The 23,246-nt window shown below is 42.6% G+C and overlaps 1 protein-coding gene across 1 annotated transcript in view; it reads left to right on the plus strand.

Annotated features, from left to right (window-relative positions):
• Positions 1-23,246, plus strand: part of csmd2 (CUB and Sushi multiple domains 2) — a 1,866,499-nt gene that overhangs the window by 1,183,718 nt on the left and 659,535 nt on the right. The window contains exons 9-10 of the mRNA XM_078237109.1: positions 2,991-3,115; positions 10,317-10,438. Of these exons, the coding sequence (XP_078093235.1) occupies positions 2,991-3,115; positions 10,317-10,438 (247 nt within the window). The remainder of the gene's footprint in view (positions 1-2,990; positions 3,116-10,316; positions 10,439-23,246) is intronic.

Below are 23,246 nucleotides of genomic sequence, written 5' to 3' on the forward strand. Positions count from 1 at the left end.
CATAGTAACTTCATTGCTGTGTTACTGGAAGCCTACTTGTGACATGAATAAAAATTTAAAAATATAGGAAAGCACAATGGTGCATTTTCATTATGAGCGAATTGAAAACATTCCTTGCCATTTTCCCGGCCTCAATACTTGCTTGAAACATTTTGCACCTGTAGCTTTTTCCAGTCTGGTGAAAGGTCATGGACTTGAAACATGTAACTGTCTGCCTCGCCCCAGATGCTGCCTGACCTGCTGAGTATTTCCACCATTTTCAATTTTTATTTCGGACTTCCAACAAATCACCTTCAAACAGCATCAGCCCTTTCAACTTTCCCCAACAGGTATGATAGTTATCTTGGTGGAGATGAAATCCTGTCACACACCCATAATTAGCCTGCTGGTGCTAATCCCAGTGAAGGGATTCTTAAAATGAACACTCTGAAGGGGCACAGGGGGAGCGATCCAGAGATTAATGTGCAAATAATAGGATATGGTTCTCAAATTGGAAAGGTGCAGTAAGTTACCACACCGGCCTTTCATCCCCGTTTGAATCCAGACTGAACACAGCACGAGCTAAAATGACAAGTGAGCCTTTACTGAACTACAAATGTTCCTTTCCAAGAGAAGCAATTTCAGTTGCAATCTCCTGAAAACTGACACACTGGGGAGTTAGCACGATAAAACAACTGCAGGGATCTGAATCTGATAGCTAAGGCTTAGGAACCAAATAAAATGTGCAAAGGTAACAAGGAATCGATTGGAATCTGCCTGACAATGTTGTGGCATTGAATGTGCAGCTGAGCAATGTTGGAGAAGTGCCAGCGGCTTGTTACCTGGGAACAATAGCGTACCATTGTGGAGGAGGCTGAGCAGAAGAACTCGGCTAACTGTAGCAGCTGCTAAATGGCCTTCTCATCGGACAAAGAGCAGTGGCCTTAGTGGTATTATCGCTAGACTATAAACCCAGAAGCTCAGCTAATGATCTGGGGTCCCGGGTTCAAATCCCGCCACGGCGGATGGTGGAATTGGAATTCAAGAAACAATAATCTGGAATGAAGAATCTACTGATGACCATGAACCCATTGTTGATTGCTCTTTATTTGAGGTATGCACTGATTCAGTCAGGTGCAAGACTGACCAACAGGGTGCAGCATTGGAAGAAGCTAATTGCCCAGGGGTCACCTGACCCACACTTCTAAAGGGGCAGTCCGCACCCCAAACCTCAACATACATTATATATATATATATATATATATATATATATATATGCATATAGCACAGAACCAATCCTTTAATTGTCTCTGCCTTGATCTTGTGGCTGGAAATTATCCTCAGTCTTGGTGTCTGGAATCCTGTTCAGCATAATCAATTGTTCCTCACCTGGACTAATGCCTTTCAGGGAAGGAAATCTGTCGCCTTACCTGGTCTGGCCTATGTGTTGGCCACTCAGTTGCGTCAGGCACTGTGGGTCAACCCACAGCACATGGACTGCAGCATTTCAAGAAGGCGGCTCACCACCACCTTCTCAAGGGCAACTGGGGATGGACAATAAATACGCATCACCCATGAATAAATGAAGAGAAAAATTTAAACACCCATCCAAATGGGGGTGAGGGGGAATAAGGTTTGCCAGAATCTCCCCCTCACCAAGATCACAAATTGGTTTCTCATTGACCGGAAGTGGAAGCTACCAACTGAATAGAAACTGACCTTGTTTGGAACCATTGCCAGAGATGGAACAGTATTGATCGCTGGAAAATTGATTGGTGGAATTTTCCAGTCACGTGTATATTGAAATTTCAAACAGTAGAACAAAGTTTGACTTTTCAAAGACAGGTTGTATCGAAAGAGGCTGTGATATACGCTTTAGAATTTAGGAAAAGGTGATTCTGAAATCAAGGAGCTGGATTCTCCTTTTTAGGATGGAGGTGCAGCAAGACAGACATCCCCCGACCATCCAACTCTGCACCTGCCATGGTCCATTTCCCCAGGTGAGGAACAATTGATTATGCTGAACAGGATTCCAGACACCAAGACTGAGGATAATTTCCAGCCACAAGATCAAGGCAGAGACAATTAAAGGATTGGTTCTGTGCTATATGCATATATATATATATATATATATATATATATATATAATGTATGTTGAGGTTTGGGGTGCGGACTGCCCCTTTAGAAGTGTGGGTCAGGTGACCCCTGGGCAATTAGCTTCTTCCAATGTTGCACCCTGTTGGTCAGCCTTGCACCTGACTGAATCAGTGCACACCTCAAATAAAGAGCTCTCACTGTTCCTACCAAACCTACCTTGTGATTCTTGATGCACCATTAGTCCATAGGGGCATACATAACAGGTTCCACTAAAGTTCTGATGAGTTATAAGTTTAGTTGTTGAAATCTAATACAACCTTGCTAATTTAGAAAAGATGTCAACGTTCAGAAGCATACTAGGCTCCAGTTTCTGTCTGTGAGACAGGCTGGGGCTGCTTTGTGTGGATTAAGCTGAACATTGTTGATCTTCATCCTTAGATTTTGAAGCTGTGTTGGTGACCTGTGGCTCATCCGAACCAGGCTAGTGGCAGGCTGAGAGAGGCCTCTGCAAGTGCGAATGGGTTTTGATAGTCCAATTCTCGTACCAAAGGAGACACTTCAATTAAACTGCAATAAATCACTCAATATTCACAGTTTTTGGCTCGTGACAAGGGTTTGAGTTACACAGTCGGGGCAGGGTAGAGGGATGGTACAAACCTCACGTGACTGAAATGCCTCAATGTTGTGTCTTGGTGCAAAGGAGAATAGTTCATGCCTCAGTTTTACCATCTGTCATTTTAATGAGAGAACGCATCAGAGAAAAAAAAAGATTAAAAGAAGCCTATCTTTAAGTTGGAAGTTATAAATGATTGAATCCTTCCAGCAGTTGGCAGTGCTACATCAGGTGAAATCGCACCTTGATATTTCCATGCCTTGTGTTCCAAAGAATTGACAGTTTCTTTCTCTCCTTTCAGACTGGGATCCAGTGTGCAGTTCTCGTGTGATGATGGTTATGAGTTGCAAGGGTCGAAAAGCATCACCTGTATGAAATTGGCTGACTTGTTTGCAGCTTGGAGTGATCACAGACCATTCTGCCGAGGTGAGGAATTACTGACAGTTACTATGCTGCAACAGATGACTAGCTTTCACCTTCACACAGTCGTTCAGCACCATTATTCTTCCTTATCCCTTCATTTCTGTGACTTGATGTGTCCTTCATGTCAACACATGATTGAAGGAATGGGGATTGAGTGAAAAATTAATCATTTTGAGTAGATGGGTGGCCATAATAGAAGAACCGCGGAAGGAATTTTACTTCAAAAGTTGACAAAAATTGTAAAGTTGAGGAAGCATATTGTCTGAACAGCTACTCCTAGCTGTAATTAAATGCTGTGACAGTCAATATTGTTTTGAAATTTATTGCCTCGCTTCTGACAATTGTGCAACAATCTTCCAATCCAAAAAAAGGGATTCTTTATTTTACACCTGTAAGGTCAACTGTAACGCATGCAAATAGCTTTATTAAATATCCACAGTATTGTTTAGGCATTGCATTTTCAGCAACACATGGGATGTTGTCCCTTTCAGAAAGCAATGAATTATCCAATGATTTGAATTATACATCAAAGTGGAACTGGAGTGCTCCAAAATGGGAATTAGCAGCTAATTTGAATTAAGTGACATTGAAGTAAGAGGGACAAAGTTGTATCTGTATGCATTTCTTGTCTTCTGGCAGAATGCAAAATTAATGATTGGCTGTGGTGTATATATTACGCAGGGACAGATGAATCTGTGCCACATTTCTACAGCAAATATTTATTTTTATTCGCTCTCCTCTAACTTGAATGTCCTCCTCTTATTGTTGGTTGAGTCGATTGAGAGGTGAACTTCTCCCAAGCTTCTGCAAATGGATAGAACTTACATTTATATAGCGCATTTTGTGATCTCGGTGCCGCAACGTGCTTCATAACACATGAAGTATTTTTGAAGTGCAGTCACCGCTGTAATGTAAGGTGTAACATATTATACTATAAGGGGCAGCACGATGGCACAGTGGTTAACTGCCTCACAGTGCCAGTGACCCAGGTTCGATTCCTGGCTTAGGTCACTGTCTGTGTGGAGTTTCCATGTTCTCCCTGTGTCTGCTTGGGTTTCCTCCGGATGCTCCAGTTTCCTCTCTGAGTCTGAAAGATGTCTACAAAATAATGAGGGGCATAGATCAGCTAGATAGTCAATATCTTTTCCCAAAGGTAGGGGAGTCTAAAACTAGAGGGCACAGGTTTAAGGTGTGAGGGGAGAGATACAAAAGGGTCCAGGGGGGCAATTTTTTCACACACAGGGTGGTGAGTGTCTGGAACAAGCTGACAGAGGTAGTAGCAGAGGCAGGTACAATTTTGTTATTTCAAAAGCATTTAGACAGTTACATGGGTAAGATGGGTATAGAGGGATATGGGCCAAATGCGGGCAATTGGGACGAACTTAGGAGTTTTTAAAAAAATGGGCGGAATGGACAACTTGGGCCGAAGGGCCTGTTTCCATGCTGTAAACCTCGATGACTCTTTGTGCTGGTTAGGTGCAGTGACCCGAACAGGCACCGAAGTGTGGTGACATGGTAGCACAGTGGTTAGCACTGCTGCCTCACAGTTCCAGGGACCTGGGTTCGATTCCCGGCTTGGGTCACTGTCTGTGTGGAGTTTGCACATTCTCCTCGTGTCTGCGTGGGTTTCTTCCGGGTGCTCCGGTTCCCTCCCATAGTCCAAAGAGGTGCGGGTTAGGTTGATTGGCCATGCTAAAAATTGCCCCTTAGTGTCCTCAGATGTGTAGATTAGAGGGATTAGTGGGTAAATATGTAGGGATATGGGGGTAGGGCCTGGGTGGGATTGTGGTCGGTGCAGACTCGATGGGCCGAATGGCCTCTTTCTGTACTGTAGGGTTTCTATGATTTCTATGACTAGGTGAATTTCAGACTAACTTGATTGCAGCGTTAATGTAAGCCTTAGTTGTGACTAACAAATAAAAAACTTTAAAACTTTCAAAAATCTTTGATAACAGTGGATAATTTGTGTAGTGCAAGGTGCCACAAACAGCCATGGAATTAATGAGCAGACGTTTTAATGATGTGGGTTGATAGGTGAAAGTTGGCCACGGCACTGTGAAAACTTCCAGCTCCTTCTTTAAGCTGTGCTAATGGTACTTCTGTGCCCACCTGAGAGAGCAGACAGGGCCTCAGTTTAATGAGACCTGAAAGTTGCAACCTCTCAGTGCCGCACTGAAGTATCAGACAGGATTATGTACTCAAGTCTCTGAGTGGGGATTGAACCCAAAACCTTGTGACTTGGATATGAGAGCCCTTGCACTGCGTAAAGGCTGACACTCATTGATTTTCATCTTCAGCTGATTGTTAAAAAACAGACCTGCGAATAATTAATTTCCCTCTATCATTGTGCACCCACTGGACTTGAATGAATGAGTTGTTTGCCCTCTTGTTCCTTGCTGTTAGCATTCAGGATAAATTTTCTTGCATATTCATGGTTCAGAGACACTCCAATGTCTAACGAAAATTTCAGAAATATGCTGATAGACTTAAATTTAGAGAAATCCAGTTTCTGAAGATCAATTGAATTTTATCCCAATCAGGATCATCACAGACTATTTTCAAGGTATAAATATAATGATTGTCAGGTTCATCTGGAGACTCCATGCACAATTTGCAAAGGCGACATGGTGTCACATTAGCACTGCTGCCTCGCAGCGCCAGTGACCCAGGTTTAATTCTGGCCTTGGGTAACACTCTGTGTGGAGTTTGTACGTTCTGCCCGAGTTTCCTCCGGTTTCTTCCCACACTCCAAAGATGTGCAGGTTAGATTGATTGGCCATGCTAAATTGCCCCTTAGTGTAGATTAGGGGGATTAGTGGGGTAAATATGTGGGGTTGCAGGATAGGGCCTGGGCAAGATGCTCTGTTGGAGATTCGGAGCAGACTTGATGGACCAAATGGCCTCCTTCTGCATTGTAGGGATTCTATTCTATGCGTTCATACATGTAGGTCAATGAACCAGTGAATGGCACTTTCTCTTGTATATTTTTTAAAAGATTTAATAATATTACAGGCTATTCCAGTCGAACTTGAACTGAATGCTAAAGCCTGTTGAACACATTTGATCAGGCATCCAATGGGTGGAATTTTCCCATATTGCCTGCCATGGGAATCATAGCAGGTGGGACAGGGACCATGCAAATGTCTGTTGACCTCAGGCGGGATTTTCAGGTCTTGAGGCGAGCGTGGCTGGAAAATCCCACCCAATGTGTTTTTTTCTCAATGGTGTAGCAAAAGGGAATCACCAAGGGTGGGATTTCCTGGTGCCCTCGTGATGTGTTTTCTGGCAGCAGAGGCAGCTTGCCATGAGCTGCCGGTAGAACCAGAAGATCCCGCCGATGTCTATGGTGTTTTGCGTGGCTCCTTCATCCTGCCAATGGGGGGGGGTCACCTTCGGTGAAGGGCCAGAAAATCCCTCCCTGTGTTTTTGTTCCTAGATTTAGCTTTGTATCTGTCTACATATACTGTACACCCAAAAGCAAACACTTTTCTCTGCTCTCAATGTGGATGGGGAGTCATTCTTATATTGTTAATGAGGAAGAGTCTTCACCCCAGAGCAAAGAGGTTCAGAGAAGTCTTACTGATGTAGAAAAAACCATAAAGTTAAATTAATCCCACAGCTGGGTTTTCAATATTTAATGTGTCTCTGAAAGATTATAATAATTATAAAGAAACCTCTCATTTCCTACATGGTGATGACCATTAATTAATGGTAACGCAATAAGCTTAAAATATCAGGTGTCCATAGTTCAAGTGGAAAATAACGACCATTTTATTTAGCTAAATTGAAAGCAATATAGGTAATGTTTTCTGACATACGTTTCTCTGCTTGATAGTTTGCAATACATGAACTGTGGAGTACGATGTTTCTGACTTGGAGATTCAGAGTTCAAATTTATCATTGACTGCAGATTTGCTTGCTTAGTGGGTTGGAGAATTCCCCTCACACTTCAGGGTCATTGGTTTGAGGCAAGGACCGAAATGATGAGTCAATAAGATTTCTCTCAATGTTGGCAGTAAAAGTCTTATAGATTAAAGCCATCTCAGTTGAGCTGCTAGCCTATGGCACAAAACGGACAAGTTCCCTTAAATATACAGGAGCTGTTGTTGGGGTGTGCTATCGAATTTCGGCTTGCCAGATGTGCCTGGCCTGGGAGTGCCCGATTCTCAGTGCCTGAGATAAAATTCCGATCTTTAAAATAGATTCCTTTGGAGGCTTTGTTTTAGTTAATCGGGACCCATTTCCACTGTGCCATCTGAGTGAGAGGATTGTTCTTTTCCCACCTATCAGACCGTAAGACCATGAGACATAGGAGCAGAATTAGGCCACTTGGCCCATCGAGTCTGCTCTGCCATTCAATCATGGCTGATTTTTTTTCTCATCCCCATTCTCCTGTCTTTTCCCCACAACCTCTGATCCCCTTATCAATCAAGAACCTATCTAAGCCTGTCTTAAAGACACTCAATGACCTGGCCTTCACAGCCTTCTGTGGCAAAGAGTTCCACAAATTCGCCAGTCTCTGGCTGAAGAAATTCCTTCTTATCTCTGTTTTAAAGGATCATCCCTTTGGCCTGAGGTTGTGCCCTCTGGTTCTAGTATTTCCTATTAGTGGAAACATCTCTCCACATCTACTCTATCCAGGCCTCGCAGTATCCTGTAAATTTCAATAAGATCCCCCCTCATCCTTCTAACTTCAAATGAGTAAAGATCCAGAGTCCTCAACCGTTCCTCATACGACAAGCTCTTCATTCCAGGGATCATTCTTGTGAACCTCCTCTGGACCCTTTCCAAGGTCAGCACATCCTTCCTTAGATATGGGGCCCAAAACTGCTCACAATACTCCAAATGGGGTCTGACCAGAGCCTTATACAGCCTCAGAAATGCATCCCTGCTCTTGTATTCTAGACCTCTCAACATGAATGCTAACCTAATGAACCTAAATGATTGTATCGATGATCTTCCTGGAGGTGCTTCCCATCTTGACCACCCTGGGGAAAAACGCGATAGACGTTCTTGACAAATCTGTGACACGGACAAGTGAGGAGTTGGTGGGAAGGGTTGGGTTTGGGGAATGAATAGTAACAGATCTGAACTAAGTGGCGCCTGTGGACCGGAGCCGTCCCCGTGTTTCTCTCCAAATTCCATGCCGGGATGTCATCTTAAATCCAATCTTCAAAATAACTTGTGCTTAAGTTATTGCAGTTGGTGCATGACGTTGATTGCAGTTGCATTATTAATGTGAAAATCACTTGAATAAAAGTCTTGCGTTTCCACGTTTTGGCCTAATTAATATTATATCTGGCTCTGTTTGAGTCAGTAATACTTGATTCGTTTTCAAGGAGCGCAATATTACAATTGCTGCTTTGTTTGCTCCCATTCAACATTTTGAAATTTGCACAGCAGAAATACATACAGTTATCTGGCTGTTGCAAAGCTGGCAAGTGTTCAATTTCCCTGTCCCAAAGCTCCTTTGATCAAGAGCGACTGGCAGAGTTCAGAGAAGAAATGGTAACTTGTTTTAATTTTCGCTCGCTCCCCACAAGGAAGCTTCCCTTTTTCTGGAAGCGATACTTGAAACCTGTGATTAGACTTAGAGAAATTAGTTTTATTCATGCCATAGGAGCTGATTCAGCTCATGTAGTGTACCTGAAGGGATAATCACAGCTGGCCTCATTCTTGCCAGGGTGAAACGCCCACCACATGTTGTAGTATTCACCGGCTAAAAGGAACACTAGGTTGAAATGGAGAAATGAAAATGGACAAATCATTTGTCAGTGAGAGGAGAATACAAATGCCGCACCGATTGCTGTCCTTTTCAGCCCCACTGGTGACAAAGCCACACTTTCCCATGCGGACAGAACTCGAGCCCCTGTCTTCCAGTTTATGGAGCTGATGAGTGACATAGGAAATGAATCGACCCTTGGATGAACTTGAAAACTTGCATCATTTGTGTGGCATGACTGGAACAATTCAATCATAACCGTTTGTGTTCAACCATTTTGTTATTTTGCAAATTAATGTTAGGGGAACAAGACTAGAAAAAAAAACCCATTGGAGTCCACTTGGTCAATCATAGAAAGTACTGATTCTGCAATTATATCTGCAACAATTACACATGGGGAGTGCACGACAGGTGATAGTCAGTGCATAGGATGTGATTTTCCAGCCACTTGTTCTAGTGGGTGGGAATTCGCAGACTGCATGTCAGTGAATTTTCTCGATGTTCCCCCTTTAAAGCATTGCAGAATTAGCCTATTTTTCTATGACGTATACGCTTATTTCACCAAGCAACTTACTTGGCTAGTTCCATCTTGAATTGGTATGCACGGGCCCTTTGGGCATCCTGTTGTGCTCAGGTCCTAACCCCTGTGTGAACCTAAATTGTTGATTTTCCCGCTTTTGAATTTGCCGATATTACGGGGGTTAGGGGTACATTTTTCTAAAACCCTTAGAACTGATAAACTCTGAGTATGTCTCTGTCATGCTCCAGGGTAAACCATGGGGTGAACAGGATCAAAGGTTATGGGGGAAAGCAGGATTAGTCTGTTGAGTTGGACGATCAGCCATGATCGTGATGAATGGCGTGGTAGGCTCGAAGGGCCGAATGGCCTCCTCCTGCTCCAATCTTCTATGTTTCTATCTGAGCTTTTTTAATCCCTGCACGTAGCTCATGGACCTAAATCTTGGTATCAGTTTAATTGTCCTCCTCTGTTCGCTCTCCAAAGTAAAATTGTCTCATTGAAGTTCCTTTTCTCAGATTTTCTCACAAGAAGTGGTCACGTGTTGTCATTGTACTAATTTCCTCGCTGAACCAGAAAACAATCTCCCGTCTAATTCCTTGAAATGAGTTTTGATCCTGAGAATTATTTGTTTTAAAACAAAACAGCACAAGTCGTAATTGCTATGAGGGCAACGATTTAATGAGATGTGTCGCGTCTTCTCTTGTTGAAGTTGACAGCACTGCCATGCCTTTGCAAAACGTATCAAATCTATTTTGAAAGTTGCCACCAGCCTTAGTCACACACGTACTGTGTACTTATTCTCCTTCAATTTAAGGGAATTGAGATAAAATTTACCATAAATTGACTTTAATGATATTTCTAATGGTATCAAGACTTGCGTCCATTCACGGCATCAGATAATTCTTCATACTAATTGAACACAGTTCCACCGTTCTGAACTGTTTTAATCTCTTTTGTTACAGCTCGAGTATGTGGTGCACATCTGAATGGTCCCACCGGTGTTATTTCGTCCCCCAATTTCCCGGTCCAGTATGATAGCGATGCACACTGTGTATGGGTGATTACTGCCTCTGATCCTGACAAGGTAAGCTGCTTTCATTTTATCTCCCTATCCCTCACCCTCCCCCCAGCCAAATGTAGGTTTTCTCACCCTGTCGCCCCATCCATGCACCATTCACTGGAGAAGTCATTTCCTGGTTGGGCTGCATTTGGAGTATCGCGTGCAGTTCTGGTCACCACACTACCAAAAGGACGTGGAAGCTTTGGAGAGAGTGCAAAGAAAGTTCACTGGGATGTTGCCTGGTCTCAGGGCTGTTGACTGTGAGGAGAGGTTGAATAAACTAGAATTGTTTTCACTGGAAAGATGGAGGCTGAGGGGGGACCCGATAGAGGTCTACAAAATTATGAGAGGCATAGACAGAGTGGATAGTCAGAGGTTCTTTCGCAGGGTGGAAGTGTGAATTACAAGGGGGCACAGGTTCAAAGTGAGAGGGGGAAGTTTAAGGGAGATGTGTGGGGAACATTTTTCACGAAGAGAGTGGTGGGTGCCTGGAACGCGCTGCCAGAGGAGGTGGTGGACGCAGGTACATCAGCAACATTTAAAAGGCATCTATATGGCTACATGAACAGGGAGGGAATAGAGAGATATGGACCGTGTAAGGACAGAAGGTTAGTTTTTAGTCTAGTTAGTGCATCATTTCCACTCTGTGAGTGGGAAATCATGTCTCATGAATTTGATTGAGTTTTTTGATGGGGTAGATGAGACGTTGTCTACATGGACTTTATCAAGGCCTTTGACAAGGTACCGCAAGATTGGTTGTTGCATTAAGTTAAATCTCTCAGGATCCAGAGTGAGGTAGCCAATTGGATACAAAATTGGCTTGATGATAGAAGACAGAGGGTGGTTGTAGAGGGTTGCTTTTCAAACTGGAGGCACATCAGCCTCAGGGATCAGTGCTGAGTCCACTGTTATTTGTCATTTATATTAATGATTTGGATGAGAATTTTGGAGGCATGGTTAGTAATTTTGCAGATGACACCAAGATTGGTGGCATGATGGACAGTGAAAACTGTCCATCATGGATTGCAAAGGGATTGCAAAGGGATCATGATCAATTGGGCCAGTGGGCTGACGAATGGCAGATGGAGTTTAATTTAGATAAATGCGAGGTGATACATTTTGGTTGATCGAACCAGGGCAGGACTTGCTCAGTTAACGGTAGGGCATTGGGGAGAGTTATCGAACAAAGAGATCAAGGGGTACAGGTTCATAGCTCCTTGAAAGTGGAGTCACAGATGGATAGAGTGGTGAAGAAGGCATTCGACATGCTTGGTTTCATTGGTCAGAACATTGAGTACAGGAGTTGGGACATCCTGTTGAAGTTGTAGAAGACATTGGTAAGGCCACACTTGGAATACTGTGTATAGGTCTGGTCATCCTATTATAGAAAAGATATTATTAAAGTAGAAAGAGTGCAGAAAAGATTTACTAGGATGCTACCGAGGCTTGAGTTATAAGGAGAGGCTGGATAAACTGGGACTTTTTTCCCCTGGAGAGTAGGAAACGTGGGGTCAACCTTATAGAGATCTATAAAGTAATGAGGGGCATAGATAAGGTAGATAGTTAACATCTTTTCCCAAAGGTAGGGGAGTCTGAAACTAGAGGTCATAGGTTTAAGGTGAGAGGGGAGAAATACAAAAGGGTCCAGAGGGGCAATTTTTTTCCCTCAGAAGGTGGCAAGTTTCTGGAACAAGCTGCCAGAGGTGGTAGTAGAGGCGGGTACAATTTTGTCTTTTAAAAAGCGTTTAGACAGTTACATGGGTATGATAGGTATAGACGGAAATGGGCCAAACGCGGGCAATTGAGACGAGATTAATGGTAAAAACTGGGTGGCATGGGCAAGTTGGACTGAAAGGCCTGTTTCCATGCTGCAAACATGATGAGCGCGGGCTTGGAGAACCAAAGGGCCTGTTCCTGTGCTGTACCTTTCTTTGTCATTGTTCTATGACTGGCTGAATCGCATGCCTTTTTCTGACAAAAGGAACTATGTGCTCCGAGCACCTCATGACCATTTCGAAAGTGAAATGAATCACTAACACCAGATAATGGGGAGCTAACAATTCCACTTTGTTTTTATTCTTGGATGGAATTTTCCCAGCGCTCCCCCCCTCCCCCCACAATGGGACCTTCGGGTCCTACTGAAGGTGACCCCTGCCTCAGGTTCATTGGTGGCAGGATGGGTGAACCATGCAAAAATGCCGTATACTTCAAAGAGACCGGAAGATCCCACCTGCGGCCAATGGCAATCTGCTTCCCCCTCCCCCACAGGAAAATCTGCAATGGAGAGGGCTGCAAATTTTGCCCGATGAAGAAATACAAAAATGATGTATTTCTCCACAGTGCCCCCCGCTTGCAAAATCCATTACTGTTAAGAAGGAAGACTTGCATTTTTACAGCACCTTTGATAACCTCAGGATTCTCGAAAGTGTTTTACAGCCAATTATGTACCTTGTGAAGTGTCGTCGCTGTTGGATGTAAGGAACACAGCATCCAATTATCATACAACACAGGTCCCCAAAACCAACGTGTTAATGCCCAGCTAATAATGTGATTTCAGAGATAAATATTGGCCAGGACACTGGAGAAAACTTCTCTGTTGTGGAGTATTTTACTTCCACCGAAAGGGCAGATGGGGCCTCGATTTAATGTTGCATTCAAAGAATGGCACATCAGACAGCGCAATATTCCATCAGTAATGCTGTGAAGTGTCGGCATGGGTCATGTACTTATGGAAAGTATGTGTTCACCTAAAAAAAATAGTCATTTAGTTGTACAGAACTTGCATATTGCAGAAAAAAGACATTTCGTCAACACTGAGGGATGGCAGGGTAGCACAATGGTTAGCGCTGCCTCACAGTGCCAGGAACCCGGGTTCAATGCTTTGGGTGACTGTCTGTGTGGAGTTTATACGTTCTCCCAGTGTCTGCGTCAGTTTCCTCTGGGAGCTTTGGTTTCCTCCCACACTCCAAAGATGTGCAGGTTAGCTGGATTGTCCATGTTAACCTGTCCCCCTAGTATCCTAAAATGTGTAGGTTAGGTGGATTAGTCATGATAAACGTACAGGGTAACAGGGATGGGAGGGAAGGCCTGGGCAAGATGTTCTTTCGGAGAATCGGTGCAGACTCGATAGGCCGAAAGGCTCTTTCTGCACTGTAGGGATTCTATGATCTTGTATTCATCAGGGCAATTACAAGGGTATCAAAGTTGGGAAAGCAACAACTTTATACTGTATGAGAAGAGCATGGTGATTAGTTGGCAAATGGACACTGATTGGCCAAGGCATTTTCATGGAAAATTCACCAGTTGTTAGTGACCGCTAATTAACTGCCAAGCATTGTTTGAGCATTTTTAATCAGGCAGCTTGACTGATTGGCCAAGGCATTGCCCTGAGGAATGAACCAGTGAATGGCTATTACTTATTTTGTTTAACTGAAACAGGCACAAGGTGGGTACAGGTTCTTCCTGTCTGCAAAGAACAATGTCCTGTATATTGATATTTGTAGTTTCCAGTGCATGCAAATGTGAGCCTGACTGACAATCTTAAATTGGTTGTCAAAGTAATTATTAGCACACTAAGGATTATTTCATGAATGTTGCCCACATACGAATCACATCCAACGTGGGACATTGTGTTGAGTTTTAAAAGCACAGCATGATCTGTACCTTGCCCATTGTAAACAGCACAAGGGAAATGCTGTTTGATACAATCCTCCAGTCATTTGGAATATATGGCTTACTGTGAGTCAGCATTAACTGGTGAAATCTCCATGGCAACAACTCTGCCAATCAGAGTCCACTTGCCAACCAATCAACACATGCTTCTCATTAGGTATAGAGTTGTTGTTTCCCCTGACAGTGGTATTCTTGTGATTGTCCTGCTGAGTGAAAGATGAAAAGCTTTGACAAAACGTGCCTTTTCAGCAACACTCCAGTATGATACATCAGATGTGTCTCAAACATCATGATTGTACATTGTTTCAACCAGCTTCTATGATATTTCTCTGCCACCCCCTCGATCATTTGTGTTCTGACACTCTTCATGCTCCCTCTTTCTTCCCATAAATGTATTAACTCAGAGGTGGAAGATGGTTCATAAGTGAATTCTAGATAATCAACAGTGATATGTACCTTTATCACTGTTGATAAACTAGAATTCACTTTCCTCCTAATTATTAAAATCAATTCAGCATTGTATGTAATGATAGATACAAACAGATTATATAAATAACTTCATTAATAGGGGGATGTAATTTTTGTTCTAAAAGTGACTAATTGGTTTGAGATTATAGCAAAATGTTTGTGTCATTGCGCATGTAAGTTTGCTTCTATATATGTATATATGTTAAGACGCAGTCTGCAAGGGGCACTTATAAGTAATTTTCTCTTGTTACACTAACATTAGAACAAACTGTCATCTTTGTACTTTAGTCACATTATAAAGTTGCTGTCACTTTTGTCCAATGATAGAAACTGTTCCTTTTCCACTAGACGCCAAAACATTTCTTCAAGAGCTACAAACCTTCAACTCTCATCTCCCTAAACTCATCTGGCCTTTTCTTGCAATGGTTATTAATATTCATTAATCAGGGGGTGGTACTTGCAAAAGTAATTAACTTGCATTCCCATGGTTACATTTGGGTTTCTAAGCTTTTACACTGAATCTCGATGATGTGATTGACCTACATATAATAATTAGTTGCACATTACTCAACACTGCAGGATTGTTTATGCATTTTTAAAATTTCTACACCCTACCTTTTGACAGAAACTCTTTGAAATCACCTTGTTGAGTTACTTACTCTGATGTCTCAACTTAGCCATTTTAATCATAATGGCAACACCATTATTTCCTGTTAAATGAATAGTTTTTGTTTTATAACATTTTATTCATTTACCAGGAAACTTGAGAGATCAATATTTGTTTTAGGTTTCCAGCATCCAAATTATTTTGCTTCCTTTCTGTTTTGTTCACAGTATTGCCAATACTATTTTGTAATGGAAAGCTTTCTAAGTGTCCGACTGGTATCGCACATCTTTTTTCTCATTTTCTGCAGCTTATTGTATTAAAATATAAGTGATAAAGGAGGAAGGAGCTGCAGATTTCTGAGGCATTGGAAGCAGTTTTGGGGCAGGGGCAGTTGCGTACAAACGAGACAGGTTGCATGAGACCAAGGCTTGGACCAATGTCTGTGCAGAGAGTTTAACTGTGTGGGAGAATTCAAACTAATTTTGGCAGAGGGAGGAGCACCAGCAGAAAGAAAATTGGGAGTGACAAACAGCAATAGAACAGAAAATAGGCTAAAGTGAGAAGAAAGTAAGCAGGCCAAAAGGCAAAGCAGATGAGCATGTGGTTGGAATGCAAAAAGGGCAAAGCATTCTGAAAATGTACACAGGAGAACTTCCATAATATGTTTCGTGTCCAACGATCTGGCTCTAGGGAAAGAAACATAACAGCTGGAGTGTGTTTCAGTGGAAGAACAACTGGGTAATAGTGATCATAATATAAATAATATAATAATTTAAAGTAGTTTTGGAAGGGACAAAGGCAAATCAAAAGTGAAAATATCCAACCTGAAGAAAGCCATTTTTTGTGATTTGAGAAGAATCTTGCACAGGTGGAGTGGAAAATAAAAGGATTGGCCAAGAAAACAATATGTGAGCAAATTCTTGTCAATCCTTGTTGCAAGCCAAGTAAATTGCCCATATGGAGGAAAGATGGAGGATCTGAAGCTAGATCTCGACAAATTACAAAAGAAATAGAAGTTAAAATTAAACAGAAAAACGGTTTAAGACAAATGCCAGATACGGAATACAGTGGAAAACCAGATGGAGTACAGAGTGAAGGGGGACATTTAAAAAGGCATATAAAAAGATCAAGCAGAGAGTACGATAGAATATTAGTTAATAACATAAAAGGGAATTCACGCATCTTCTATAAACACAGAAAAAGTGTAAAATAATAATTAAAACAATGGTATGATTGATTAGGGGCAAAAGAAAAATCCTCTTGTGGAGACAGAAGGCAAGACTAATGATTACTTTGATTACTTTGTCACAGTCTTCACCGTAGAAGAGAATTGAGTTTTTGTCAAAGTGGAGTGGTGGAAGCAATCGAAATGTTGAATAGGATAAAAGCATTTTGAAAAGAGATGTTCAGTCAGCTGGCGCCACTCAAAATCAGCAAATTACCCAGTCCAGGTAGAATCCATACTGTGTTGCTGAGGGATCTCCGAACACCATCTTTCCATCATCTTTGGATATTGAAGTGGTGCCAATGTACTGGAGGATTGCAAATCATTGAATCCTACAGTGCAGAAGGAGGCCATTTGGTCCATCAAGTCTGCTCCGATCACAATCCCACGCAGGCCTTATCCCCATAACCCCATGCATTTACCCTAGCTAGTACCCCTGACACAAAGGGGCAATTTAGCATGGTCAATCCACCTAACCTGCACATCTTTGGACTGTGGGAGGAAACTGGAGGACCCAGAGGAAACCCACGCAGATATGGAGAGAATGTGGAAACTCTACACAGGCAGTGACCCAAGCCAGGAATCGAACCTGCGTTCCTGGCACTGTGAGGCAGCAGTGCTAATCACTGTGCCACCGTGCCGCCCTTATGTTTGCGTCAATATTCAAAAAATGGAAGAGAGATAAACGTGGTAACTGCAGGACAATCAGTCTAATATCAGTGGCGGAGAATTTGCAGCAGACCATCGTTAGGGACAAAATTAATCCTCATTTGGAGAAGCAGGGCCTCATAAGGGACAGCTAGCACAGACTTGTTCATAGCAGATGATATCTGACTGACCTGACTTGAGTTCCTTGATGAAGTCACAAAGAGCAATAATGAAGGTAGTGCATTGCATGTTGTACACATGTATTTTCAAAAGCATTTTGGTAAAGTACCTCATAACTGAGTTTTCAGAAAATAAAAGCTCATGTTATTTAAGGGACAGTGGTAACTTGGTTAAGTGATAAGTAGCAGAGAGTAGTGGTGAAAAGAAGTCAATGTAAGGAATGAATGACAAAATTGTTTGGTAATTTCAATGCCTTTGCATTTGAAACCAAGCATTCATGAAAAGAGAAAGGGACCCACTACCTTTGATTCAATTGTAGCATCCTTGTTTCTGAGTTCGAAGGTTGTGGATTCAAGCCCAACTTGACTTGAGAACATAATCGATGGTTGATCCTTTGATGCAGTACTGAGGAATTTGTGCATTGCTGGATTTACAGTGTTTGGAGGCAAAATTGATCTGACCAAGCAGAACAAAAGGTCCCATGGCACTATCCTTCGCTGCCAGAACAGACTAATTGCTCATTTATTTAATTACCATTTCAGTACCCTTGTTGTGTACGAATTAATTGCTCTTTTGGCTTAAACGATAATCATGACTAGACTGGCTATGAAATGATTTGGGACGCCCTGAGAATGTGAAAGATGAAATATGGATGTAAGTTTTTTTTGAGTGTCATTAAGTCCAATCAAATCCTGTCAATGTGTTCCACAGTAAATCTTTTTGAAGTGTTTGCATTTTATATGTTTTGTTTCTGTTGCGCTCTACAATTAATGTGTGGTTGGTGGCACAGCAATCGTGCTTGCTCCTGATCTTGAAACAAACTGTTCTCAAAGATCCAGCAATCTCTGGGGTGCGGATTTCCTCTTTCCCGATGTCAGTTTGAACCTTGCGCCAAGTCAAGGGGATTTGACAGGTTTATTGAAGGAAATGTTCTCTTAGCAGAACAGAAAATGAAACTCAGACAAAAGCCTGTGAAACCCCAATGACCTCATGATCATGTGATCTGATCTTGTAGCAATTAGGCAACCACTGAAATATATAACAATGACGGAGTCAGGAACCGGTCTGACCTGGGAGGGTGGTGAACAGCGCATCAGCAGCAGCACAGCGTTCTGACAAAAAAGACTTTGTAGCACTCACCTCAAAGTCTCTGGTGAACTGAAGGCAGTTTTATGCAGGGTGATATTTAGCAACCAGTTTTGACATTCAAAACTGGCATGACGCAAGATTGGAAGGTTTGATGGGATCCGGTGGACAGCTGTTTTAATGAGCATTCATGAGATGCAAATGAATGCAAAAGGCATTCATGCCACCTGCCAGTGGGATGACTGACCTGCCATTTACCCTCCATTGGGAAAATTGCAATGTAACATTTCAGCTCCCGCCAGATTCTCCATGCCCGCCCTCCACCAACCCCCTGCGGACGGTATAGCAGGGCAGAATCCAGCGTGGGGCAAATCCAGTTTGTGCATGTAACAACAGGAGAAGGAATGTCGAAGAAAGGGTTAACATACAGGGCCCACCGTAGCTGTGGGCAGACATACCCAATTAATATCTCAGACTGCCAGCATAGTTACTTTACAGGTGAGATAATTTCAAGGCCTTGGCGAACAATGCAGGGTCGATGCTGATTAGCAAGGCTTCACTGAATCGAGAGAAGCCATTGTTCTGAGAAACTGGGGAGATTGGACAGTTATCACATCATCGAAACCTATTTATCACACACATCGCTTTTGTATCACAAAACAGATAGACAAGGATAGCCGGACACAACCGATTAATGCAAAGTACCCAAGACAATAGACCCGTCTAATGTGATCAACTATAATCACTTCAAGCTATTCGTATCAATGATATCTTGTATTACAATACTCTGGATCCCAAAGAACAGAAGTGATGTGTACAGCCTTTGTATCTTCAGAATCAGCCGAGCGACAGACTGGACTTCACTGGTTCCGGGCTGATTCTCCCTCGTGCATGTGGAAATAAAACCGTTTTACTGAAGCATGACACAGACTCAAAGACTCCTTGTTTATTCCCTCCTACAGATGGATTGGGAGAATTTTGTCCCACATTAGGTGCAGACTCTGGAAGTTGCTGTCCATTTCAGTGGAGTAATGATGGTGAACGCTAACAGTTTCACCATCATTCCCACTGCAAAAATTAGTGGCTGGAATTTTCCAGCCATTCATGTAGACAGTGCACCCCCTGCCGTGGGTTACCTGGCGGTGAGGGAGTGCTTTCAACAGGAAATCCTGTCGCCAAGAACAGGACCAGAACATCTGAACTCAGCCAATGGCGGGTTGGACATTAAATCCTGCCCTACGTTTTGAAAAGAATGAGGGATATTCATTATAATGAAGTTCACCCTGGTTCCAGAAACACTCAGTGCAGACGAGCACTATCAATTATGATTGATATGCGAGTGTCGTATTCTGCAGCTAAAATACAATTTTGCTTTTAATTGCTAATCATTTGGGAAGTTATCAGATTTCGAATACCAAATAAATCTATCAGATGCTCAATTATTGAGGGTCCTTTGGTGGATCTATTCAGGGCGGCACGGTAGCACAGTGGTTAGCACTGCTGCTTCACAGCTCCAGGGTCCCGGGTTCGATTCCCGGCTCGGGTCACTGTCTGTGTGGAGTTTGCACATTCTCCTCGTGTCTGCGTGGGTTTCCTCCAGGTGCTCCGGTTTCCTCCCACAGTCCAAAGATGTGCGGGTTAGGTTGATTGGCCAGGTTAAAAATTGCCCCTTAGAGTCCTGTGATGCGTAAGTTAGCGGGATTAGCGGGTAAATATGTCAGGGTAGGGCCTGTGTGGGGTTGTGGTCGGTGCAGACTCGATGGGCCGAATGGCCTCCTTCTGCACTGTAGGGTTTCTATGATTTCTATGAACCAGCAATCTCCACACAGCGAAAACATGAAGAGCGGATTTTCCAGCAGCACTCACCCCGAAACCAGAAAATCCCACCCGAAGTCAATGGACCTTTGCATGGTCCATTCCTGGCCAACCCTCCTTGTCCTTGGTGGAAAACATGATGGTTTGTTTTATTTTCCCACCATTCTGTCTGTCCTTGTCTCAGTTGAATTATTTATTCTATTTTTGGAGTTTTCGAATGCCGAACGTAGTTGTCTCTTCATCACTAATAATGCAGGAGAGATTTTAGTCGTTGAATGAACGGTTTTCCTATACATCAGGAGGAATTGGTTTAATCAGCAAAACTTGTTTGTCGGATGCTCTCAAATGTGCGTTTCATGGTTTGAACAAATGTTCTGCTGGTCCGTTCATGGCAGGATGGTACAGTGCAGCCTGAATATGTTGAATGCCATTCTCCTTCAATAAACTTTCAAATTCTTGAGAGGCGAATTCACATCTGTTGCTGCTTACCAATTGCTCAGGGGATCCAAATCTACTAAAACTTTTCCTAAGCTCACAGTCGTCTTTTCTGATGAACTTGAATTCATTATGTTGACTTCTGGCCACTTTGAATGAGCATTACCCATTACTGAGAACATATGTGCTTCAGAAGGTGCCACGAAGTTGATGTGCACCTATTGCTAAGCCACTTCTGGCCATTCCCAAGAATGTAGCTGTGATAATGGTGGCAGGTTTTGTGTATTCACACATGAAGAACATATTACAGCTCACTGTACAAATGTGTCCAATCCAGACCACCAAAAATAACTCCTCACTAGTTCTTTAATATGTGCAATTCCACAACGGCCCTTGCGCAGTTTGGCTAACACACCTCTTCTGAATGGTGGCACAGTGATCACTTTGAGCCCCCCAAGGAAGATACCCTGACTTTTCAGACGGCTCCATTATTCTCGTGGAACACAGCTTCAAGTCAGGTTTTAGTTCTGAGGTCTTGCCTCGTAGTACCATATCCATTACTTCAGAAAATATCAGATCATTTCGAGTGTATTCCTTCACTTGTCCTGAAGTGACAGGTGTACTATATACCTGTTCAAAGTAGAAGATACTTCTTCTGGAGTAGTTTGACAAACTACTTGCTCGTGGTAATCGTTAAAGTCCATCTACATTACAATGGAGACCTGATAGTCAATGCTTCGTCCTTCCTTCCACTAACTGAACTCTGGGCGTTCAAAAATAAAATGTCAGCGATGGAGCGTCATTAATAATGATTGAGGTTTCCCAGCCCCGTCACAGACTGATATTGCCGTGGGCGGTACGGGAAAAATGGGAGAGTGGTTGACTTCCAACTTTCCAAATTTTCCCGTCCCACCCGTGACGATGCCTGTTGGTGTCAAGGCCAGAAATCGAGCCCATTCGTGTTTTTAATCATAAACTGTCTCCCTGTGATGTAACTATGGTGTCAACAATGGTGCTGAATCTAGCTGTGTGCCCCCCTCCTCCCAATAAGCTCCATGGGCACATGATGCAAGCATAACAATACACAGCTCTGGAATTTTCGATACATTGCATTTTCTTTCCTGGCAATTCACCCAAAATTGGCCAATTCAGCCCAAAATTATGAGGAATTCCAATATGAGTTACATCCAGGGCAAACTGACGTTCTGCAATCTTCTGCCCTAGTTTAAAATACACCATCCTGGAAGCTACCCTGCCTCTAAAAGTGGGCATGTCCATGATCAGGTTAACCACTATTGCATGTTTCTGCTCATTGTGGCTATTTTCAGGATACTGTTAACTTTTTTAATTTCAAGGCCACCAATAGAAAGATTTTAAAGGCTTTTAAATTTCAAAATATATTTTCATTTATCTAAGAATCTGTTACCAGAAATGGCCTTAGAACAATGTTTTTAAAAGTAATTTTCAAATTTTAAAATGACTTTGCTCACAGGCTGTGGAACTAGACACCAACTGCAGTGTCTATTTTCAACTGGGTAAGTAACATTTCACCAGATTTAAATGTATTGAAGAATATTTTTTCAAATGAAAAATAATTGCATTCTAAAATACCACCCAATTTTCACTGGCAAGACGGAGGCTGAGGGGAGACCTGATAGGGGTCTACAAAATTATGAGAGGCAGAGACAAGGTGGATAGTCGGAGGCTTTTTTCCCAGGGTGGAAGTGTCAATTACAAAGGGGAACAGGTTCAAGGTGAGTGGCGGAAAGTTTAAGGGAGATGCGCAGGGGACCTTTTTCACACAGAGAGTGGTGGGTGCCTGGAACGCGCTGCAGAGGAGGAGGTGGAAGCAGGCGCATTAGCAACATTTAAGAGGCAGCTGGATGGGTAAATGAATAGGGAGGGAATAGAGGGATACAGTCCGAGTAAGGCCAGAAGGTTTTTTTTAGTTTAGCTAGTGCATCATGATCGGCACAGGCTTGGAGGGCCGAAGGGTCTGTTTCTGTGCAGTGCTTCACTTTGTTCTTTGTTAATTGCATGAGTTTATTGCAGCTTTTTTCTGGTGATAAAGCAAATGTGTTAGAGTGGAAACTGGAGCAAAAACAGGTCACTTTGGAAAGCTAGTGCAACTTTGGTCGCAATCCGAGCTGGGATTGGCACTTGTGCCGCAGGAGCAGAAATTCTTGGCCACAACACATTAAATCAAAAACCCTGGTCTCTGAGAACTGCTTTCAGACAGTAGTTTAGAATCATTTGTTCTGCATTTGATTGGCCTTTGCCTCTGGACCTCAACTGCTTAATGAAGGGTAATGTTGAACTGCAAAAAAGACAAATAATCTTTGTTCGAAGATAATTAAGCAGATTATAACGTAACGTCAGCACCTTCATTCTACTGATATCTCATTAGATTGTGATTCATTTTGACAAACTAAAGTCAAAATTTCAAAACAAGCCAGGAAAAAAAAAAATTGTCATCCGTGAAGATTGTTGAATCAGTCTCTCATTATGCTGCCTGTCAGTGAGGGCTGAAGGCTAAAATTCATTAGCAATTAGTACATGCTTCAGCAGTAGTACAAGCTTGCCTTGGCGTACATTACCTGGAGGGTTACTGGCGAAAGACAAGATCACACTTATTCCGTGTTTGCTACTTGGTTGCACTCAGACGAGTTTTTCGCTTCTAAAATTTCACAATTGAA

Source organism: Mustelus asterias, chromosome 21 (assembly GCF_964213995.1).
Source record: "Mustelus asterias chromosome 21, sMusAst1.hap1.1, whole genome shotgun sequence".
Classification (NCBI taxonomy): Eukaryota; Metazoa; Chordata; class Chondrichthyes; order Carcharhiniformes; family Triakidae; genus Mustelus; species Mustelus asterias.